This window comes from Ammospiza caudacuta, chromosome 5 (genome assembly GCF_027887145.1).
Source record: "Ammospiza caudacuta isolate bAmmCau1 chromosome 5, bAmmCau1.pri, whole genome shotgun sequence".
NCBI lineage: Eukaryota > Metazoa > Chordata > Aves > Passeriformes > Passerellidae > Ammospiza > Ammospiza caudacuta.
The window spans coordinates 5,559,101-5,567,894 of record NC_080597.1 but is presented as its reverse complement, the minus strand read 5'-3'; the positions used below and the strand labels follow the sequence as shown (position 1 = coordinate 5,567,894).

Sequence of the window (8,794 nt, the reverse complement as noted above, 5' to 3'; positions counted from 1 at the left end):
AATATACATAAAAATCCTTTCAATCATTTATTTTAGTGGATTTAAAACCTCATGTGTCTTCTGCCAAGTGTAAAAACATTTTCGAGTCATACAAACGAAATATATAGCCCATGGTGCAATAAAATGAAATCAGCACATTGGAGGGATTATCCATTTTTATTTTCTTTAGAAATGGATCAATGGAATTACTGTGCTCCAGGAACACACTTAAAAAAATTTACACCAGGTAGCATTTCCCTTAACAAATTTTCACATTGCTTATAATTATGCAGATTGGACCTGGAACAATAGAAAGATGCATCCAGTGTCACCCCAGAGTTCTGTGACAGCCAAGTACATTCACAAACCCACCCCCCCCCACCCCAATTCCTCAAACACCTGCAGAATCCCATCTCTACATCTAGCTAAAAATATTCTTGTCAAAATAGAAAAAGATTTTCCTACAAAAATTTTAGGGGAAGTCATGACACTTCTTCTAAATTGCTTTGCAGACAGCTAAGTACGACGATCAGTCTTCCCGAAAAGCTCCTTTTCCAGGATTTCAGGCGGATTTTGATGTTCCTAAAAATAGTCCAACATTGCCACCATGTGGTGAGGGACGGCTCAGGGAAAAGCAGGGACAAACACCTCGGCAATGAGGAACCACTGCGAGTGAAAAAGGACTCTGGATCCTGAGAACTGACTCCTTATGCCGGGAAACCAACTCTAAGCATGGACCAGGGTAAGAAAAATAATTTAAGATATTTTGTGAATAATTCTTGAGCGTTGTGATGCTCCCCTCACTAAAGGCACAATCCATTTCTGCTCACTTTTATCTCAGTACAGCACGTGTTTGCCAACAAGGAAAACCTAAGTGTATGCAAAATGCCTAAGACCATTCATTTCTTCAAACATAATCATACTTGAAAATTCCAAAATCTTCTTCCTGGAGTTCAGGAAGCCGTGGAAATTTATTTAAGAGATGATCTTTCACATAGGCTTTTTCATTGCTGCCTTCCTCACACTGAAGAGATATGCTTCATAAATAATGTTCAAGAAGTTGTCATCGTTCTGAAAAACAAAAAAAACCCAACAGGTAATTGTTAGCAGGATAACTGGAGTAAAGAGATTAGAGGGTTATTCCATTTTATGGACCTGACACTTTTTAATCTTACTCTTTTTTATAAAAGGGAACAATAGCAAAGCCCTTTCCTTCACTGAAGATCTGTTTTATTTCCCAGGACTGCACCTCAGCAATGAGTACACTGAAAGATGATTTTCTAAACTCACAGTGCATTTAAATTGAGTCCAGTATTGTTGCATAATAACTCAGTGACAATACTGCAATTACAGCCCTATTTCTCTTCTTTGCCCTCATTTATCTAGGGACTTCCTTAAGCTGTGTCCTCTCTTAGGTCAGGGATAATTCCAAGCATGTCTGAAGGAATAATGAAACACTCTGGATTGTGATCCTACACCAAAACCCTACCTGGGGAAATCCTTGCATCTTGTTTAGCTCTTTTAGGCTCAATGCTCCCTAAGGGATGCTGTCCTTTTGCTCTGATGCTAAACTTTTTCCTTCTGAAGAACATTTTGCAAGAATGAGTCAGCCCACATTAAGAAAGAATGTTATAAGTAGCTCACATAAACATATGAGGATAATTACAATCAAGATAATATTTAAGGAAAATTAGGTGCATCCAAGATTGTAGTTTTATATAATGGAAAATGACAGCTAACAAATTGGCAGTGAATAATTTCAAGGTAACTCAGTTAATCCTAACTACCACCAAAAATAGCAGGGTTAAATATATATTTTACAAGTACAAAGTTACAGAGGGTAACCCCAATTTTCCTTGACTAGTTTTTCCTCTTTAACTTCATGTATGGTTTTAATAGTATCCAGACACTCAAAGTAGGTAAAGGCAAGTTAATGTGATATTTTTTAATCCCAAAATAAAAGTAGAGGGAAAAAATGAGAAAGCCCTCCATCTTATTAAAGATACCATTTATTTTCTGAATTTGTAACCTAAATAAAATTTTAAGTAACTTACAATAATGACTTTTAATTTTATTCCAAAGCCATACAGGCACATAGTTTTGACCTATTAACTGGATGTGTTTCTCTGTCCCTTGTGTTCTGCAGCCAGGTTTTTAGTTATGTAATCTCTCCTCAACTTTTACTCTTCAGATATTACTCACACAGCAAATTAAGGAAAAAAAAAATCATAATTATGCATCATGCCAAAGCAGTAAACAATCATCTTATATATAACATTGTTAATGCTTTGTCACAATTAAACCTGAAAAACTGCAAGAAAAGGAATTTTATTTCATGTAATTTTCTATTTCAAATGCTAAACTGAATTAACATACATTCATGTTATCTAGCCCATATTTTAAAGTTGCTCACTCTCCTAAAATTGCAGGATTAAATCCTGCAATTTTAATCTCCCATCTGAATTCCTCTTACTGCTAACACACATCTCTGAAATATTTGGCAGCTAGGATAATCACCCATTATTTATCCTTGGCTAAAAATATAATCGATGTCTCTCTGGCTTAGAGGCTGACCTTACAAAGCTTTCAGTCATCTTTGTTCTCTCCCACCAAATTTATTACCTTTCCTGAACCCCCAATCAGATGCATTAATCAAAATGCAGTGTGCAAGGAGAGCCCGGCACAAGCAGCCCAACTTCCAACGTTTATTTAATTTCAGAATGAAATTCAGAGTTTAGACAGACAGAACAAGTAGAGGGTGCTGGTCTCAGAGCGGGCAGCAGGATCTGAAGCGGCAGCGCTGCCGGCACGGTACCTGGATGAGGTGCAGCAGCGTTTCCTGCAGCTGCACCTTGGAGACGGAGGCGCTGCAGGGCACGGCCGCCTCGGCGGGCAGGGGCAGGAGCAGGCTGCCCGAGCCGGGCTCGGCGCTGCCCAGGCGGCCGCTCTCGGCAGCTTTGGGCGCAGCGGGCGTGGGCTGAGCGAACACCATGGGGGACATCAGCAGCGTGGGGCTCGCCGTGGCAGGGATGCGCTGCGGGGAGATCACCTGTGCAGACAAAAACACGGGCATCAGGTAAAGATGTACGCTCAATTCTGTGGGAATGGAGATGGTGAGAACTACACAGATTGGCAGCGGGCACTGGAGATCAACGCTGCGATGTACAACTCCAGCTCAACACCACCTCTAGGATCTACTTCCAGATGGAAAGGTCTTCCACCCAATTTGAGATTGCAGACATGGATTCAAGCGTTATAAATCTGATAGGCAAATGATCTTAGGACAATAGTGTTTTAGTGCAGGAATTGGACTACTATTAAATATCAGCACTTAGAGAATGCGGCAGTAAAATCTTCCATGCAGGGACTACAAGTCAGGAAGTTTAATCTTTGAGAACATGAGACATGCAAATATCACTATTAAAGACTAACCCCTGTGTGGCAGTCATATTTTCTGAAAAAATCCCTTTGCCCAGGATTTTGCTCCTGGAAGATGAGAAGCCTCCGAGAAAAAGGAAAACAAGAATTATCTGATTTGCTTCTCCTGTATTTTGCTCATGTGGAATGCGTTTGGAGATCGTTTACCCACAGATGATTGTTGCATTGGTTTCATGTGAATTGCTTTGACTCATTGGCCAGTCAGGGTCAAGCTGTGTAACAGCTCTGGAAAGAGTCACAAGTTTTCATTATTATCTTCTGTAAGTATCCTTTCTGTATTCTTTAATATAGTTTAGTATAGCATTCTTTTATATAATACAATATCATAAAATAATAAATTAGCCTTATGAGAAGACGGAGTCAGATTCATCATTCCCTCCTTCGTCTGGGCCCCCCATAAATACAATACCCCTGTACCTAATACTAGAAAGTATTGTCCAATTATAACTCTCAAATTACTTAATAAATATATACATGTATTTTCCCTTCTCATTTTACTTAAGGAGAGAGAAAACAAAACCATAGATTCAGTGATTTAGCTAAAGATCCATAGTGAGGTCATGGCACTGCCAGAAACAGAACAGACACACAACCAATGCACCATTAACAAAATCAAAGTAGCCCTCAAAGAGAGCCTTGGTGCTGCAGCAGTTCCCTCAGTATCCTAACCACACTAATCTGCACATCTGCCAAATAATTTTCACCTTCAAGTTTTGCAGTGAAACTTGGAACTTTAAATCATGCAGGATTAGCGAATACTATCAGATATAATATTAGCAAATACTATAATATGTAATACACAACGTAACAAAGTTAATTCATTCAGCTTGCAGACATCAGATCTCACTCCCGGTGATTCCAGTAATAAATCTTATCCTAATCAGCCATCTTCTTGCTATGCAAGTATCCAATCTTTTAAATGTACGTCAGAATTGATACAAGCTCACCAAAGCTCCTCCCTTTGGGACTGCAGCACAATTTATTGCTCCCATATTAAGGTGAAAGGCTGCTGAATCACTTCACTCTGTGTCCTGGATTACATTTCAATTTTGAAGAAAAATTAAGGTTAAGAAAACAGAACTGAGGTTGATCTTCGAGGTATGCAAAGCCACACAGATCAGCATTAAAGAACAGTTATATTTTTGTAGCTTGTCTCTCTCCTAGTTATCATTGCTCTACCCAAGACATTTCTGAACAATTTTTGTGAGACCATGATACAAAGAGAAATAGAAACAAAGAGGACTGAGATTTCATGATGTTTTATGGAAAATTTAAGGAAGCAGAAAGGCTGGGGTCAGGAAAGAAAGCATGCAATATACACCTAACACAAAAGTCTCGCTTTATTCTCTCCCAGTATTTACCCAGTTAGGTAAATATTGTGTCTGTTTCTCAAACACAGAGTACTACAAAACTCTAGACTGCAGCTTTCTTCCAGCCCCACAGAAAGTAATCAAAACAGCCATGACCAGGTCTTGTTCCAAGTCCCTGACTGAGCAGAGGTATTACAAACTGACTGAAGGTTTGCACACCTATGCTTGAAAAACAACATTCATTTTAGAAGAAAACTAGTGTGAGTCCAAAGTGACATCCCTCTGTAGAGTGAGACCTCCAGCCTCTGCACAGATCTGTGGAACACCAGCTACCCCCAGATACTCATCCCAGTGCTTCTCCTCTCCTCACCCACACTGCTGCAGCAACTTCTCTTTCATTTACCTCCAGCAAAATTGGCAGGGCTTGCTTAAACAGGATGATTCTTCCCAATGTGATTTCAAGAATGCATACACAAAACTGCTCTATAAGGGCAGAAACCTCCTGCAAAGGGAAGGTTGGGAGCTGCTGGAGGAGATGCAGTGTCCCACTAACAGAGCTTAATCTACAGCAGACTCAGCCCCAGATAACACAGCCTTCCAAATCTAAAGACATTTTTCTCATTTGCCCAAGGCAAACAAACAAAACCTGAGACAAACTGTGCCCTTAATAATACACAGCTCCTCCTGACAAACACATGTTGTGGTTTCAGAGACGCACGAAGAATGCTTTGTCTTCTCTAGTTAGAGAGGTCTGTTAGGTAGGACATGCCAAGCATATGGAAACTGTATGCAATGAGCAATATTGCCATCTGCTGGTGACACAGCCAACATCCACAGGTCATGCACAACTTCAAACACTGTCAGAAGAAGAATAGAGTTTGTGTCTTTTTTTAGTGCATATCACTTATGTCTGTCCTCAATATTACAATGTATTTTTTGCTAACAGCTCAAGCTCAAAGCTTCTGCCGTTGAACAAACTCTTACATAAAAACATGGATTGTTTGGGGTTTGTTTTGAAAATAAAGCAAAATTTTCATTTGAGATTCAGCTCAGATCACCTTGAGTCACTGGGACAACTGACACCCACCAGAAAACAGGATGCTGAGCCTGGCATTACTAGTGCAACTCCTGTAACACCAAGCTTTTGCAGAAGGCACTGTAAATGCTCTTTGGACCAATCTTTTAGCTTTGAGTAACTTCTCACCACTCATAACAGCCCTTCCAAAATTCTGTTGATCAACTTCTTACCCACAGAAACCGAGCTGCTTCTTCCTCCATTATCTCCAGCTGTCAGGTCAACACTTAAATCTCTGAGTCACTAATAACAGAGTAGGAGTCTGCCATCAGCTGTGCAGCAAAGAACAAAAAAATGTGCAGAATAACGGGTGCAGTATCTAACATCCTTTCCCTGAAGCCCAAATGCTCACTAAGATGTCAGACTGGTGTTCTGTGTGGCTGTTGGCAGCTGGATGATACCAAATCCACAGATCACCATGAACCAAGGAGTGCACTGGGTCTCCTGCAATGCAAACTGGCACCTTCTGTGGCTTCCTGTATGAAAAGAATTCCCAGGTGGAGCAAGTGGAACATCAGCACCCAGCGTGTGCTGTGGGCCTAAGCAGTTTTCAGAGGCACTGCTTAAAACTGAGAACATAATTCTGAGAATGGTTTAGGAACTTTAAAAGCAGTTAATTAAAACAAAGCTGGCTACAACTAACATTCCTTTGTCTTTCAAGTTTAATTTAGAATATTTTAATTGATGTTTAGCTACAGAAGCTGAAATTACTTTTTGAAACAAGTTTAATGCAACTATTTGCATTATAGAATTACTGAAACTGCAGTCAGGACAACAGAGAAGCAGTGCTGTGACGCTCACACCACACACACTGGGGTTTCATGCACATACTCAGAAGATGTAACATTATGTACAAAATACATTCTTGATGGAAAAATGCTCCAAGAAATGTGAAAAACGAGCTGCAAGATACGTGGTCTTCTGAAGAAATGATAAATTTGTGTCTGGGTTATTGTAAGCACTTTTAAAACCATAATTCTGATTAACATAAACACTTAAGCATGCATGTACCTATAACCAGGATAACACATCCCTAACACTAAACATACCCCTAAAAGCCCACTGTAGATTAATGTTTTTAATTGTCTCTTAAGCACACGTTACTGTCTGCATATGGAATATTTCACAAAACAGGCCTGGCACCACACCAGGCTCAATGCTTCCAACTATTATTCTTTGGCTTTTACTTTTTTTTAAATTTCTTTTCCCATTTTTTTGGTAACTGGTCTCTTCCTTTTCATGTGGGAGATCACAGTTCTTGTACCATATGGAGTTGCAGCAGAAGCCAGTTTAAACTTGGACTTGTAATGTGTCAGTTGTGGAAAGGACTATTGCTTACATTTTCTTAGTGCTGCTGATGGATTGAGGGTGTTCCTTTAATCTGATTTTTCCAGCAACAGACACTGCTCAGATATCTCTCTATTCCTGTCAGACTTTTGCTTTTTCTGTATGCTGAAGCATAGTAGGAGAGGCAATACCAAAACACAAATAATTACAGAGAACAAACCTTTTGCTGCACTTGTTGTCAGAATCTGCTTTGATCAATTTTGCATGAGCATGTGCAGATATATTTGTGCCAATTCAATTTCACTCAAATATCTACTCTGCAGGCATGGCAGCACTTGAAGCCTCTGGTCTACTGCGAGGATAATTTTATAAAAAGATTAATGTTGGTTTTAAAAGTTGGTTTTTATCTTCCAGGTTGTTTTTCAAAAGCAGGCATGTTTTGTGTGGCTAATTCATGGCTTCCAGAGGAACAGAGTCCTTCCTTCATTTTTAGCCTCCCTGCTTTTGTGCAATCTGCTGCATGTGAAAGAGGCCATTCCTCCCAGACTGCAGAGCTTTAGGTCTCCTAAGCAATAATTAGTGACATTTTTGTTATCATTTTTAGTCAATGCATTAAATCTCCACATTTAATGCATCTAATACTGTGTTGATAGCAGCTGTGGGAAGCCCCTCCTCAGCAGTCTCAGCCTCCTTGTTCTGCTCACAGCCCTGCAAAGGAAGACTGAGAATCTCAGTTGCTGCCTTTTTTTTTTTAAGGCAAACTTGCAGCAATAATCACAGTGAATGAGCCTTGCTCCAGAGAAGACTTTTCTGTTCTATCCATACTCAAGCAGTCAAAGTGCTGCAATTGCATTAGACCAGACCTCAGGAATTGCCTTTCCATATTGCAATTAATACTGGCACCACTGTCTTTTTCATATATACAAAATTAAAGACATTTGCCATAGCAACATCTGTAGGATTTTTTCATCTGAAAAATATATCAGCATATTACCTAATTTTTTATTCATGCATACTGACTTACAGTGTAGAGCCTGGACTTGCCTCATTTCACTTTTACCTCCATTATGTCCTCCCTCATGCCATCAAGCACATGTACCAGTGAATCACACAATTTCTTACATTTAAAGCAGGCAAGTTCCATTCCCAGTGAAAACAAATCAATTTGTTTGACTTTGGATCCTCCTTTTATTCTTTAGCTCTCCACCGGAAAGTCAAAGTTACCATCTGCAAGCAACTGATTCTGAATAATTTCAATGACTAATCCCCAAAAAACTCTTTCATACAGATTCAGATCCTACTGCATTAATTAAAAGAACAAAAATAATGATGGCTATTTGCTGTATCAAATTAATATTCCTCCCACTTCTCTCATGGAATTAGAAAACTTGACCTGTCACAAACTTAGTGACAGATGTGGCTCTTTTATTTTTAAATGACTCCTTCAGCTTCTTCATGTATAGAAGAACTTGCTAGCATCTTGAAATATCCTGTAGTCTTTCAATCAGGTTTGACAGAATTAGAAAAACAGAATACAAGAGTAAAACAGAAAAGAGAAATAAAAAATAGAATAGAACAGAAATACAATAATGGAATAGTCACAATAGAAAAACAGCTTTTCAGCTTTACACTGGAAAGGGGAATACTTGGCATCAGTAATTTCAGACTCCAGTACCCCACAGCCTATCCCCAAAAAAGGAAGCTG

At 39.3% G+C, this 8,794-nt stretch overlaps 1 protein-coding gene across 2 annotated transcripts in view; it reads right to left on the bottom strand.

Annotated features, from left to right (window-relative positions):
- Window positions 1-378: 378 nt before the first annotated feature.
- Window positions 379-8,794, bottom strand: part of DCP1B (decapping mRNA 1B) — a 45,502-nt gene continuing 37,086 nt past the window's right edge. For both annotated transcript variants that reach the window (XM_058806028.1, XM_058806027.1), the window contains exons 9-10: window positions 2,795-3,028; window positions 379-1,050 (exon numbers count right to left, since the gene is read on the bottom strand). In XM_058806028.1, the coding sequence (XP_058662011.1) occupies window positions 970-1,050; window positions 2,795-3,028 (315 nt within the window). In that variant the 3' untranslated portion in view covers window positions 379-969. The remainder of the gene's footprint in view (window positions 1,051-2,794; window positions 3,029-8,794) is intronic.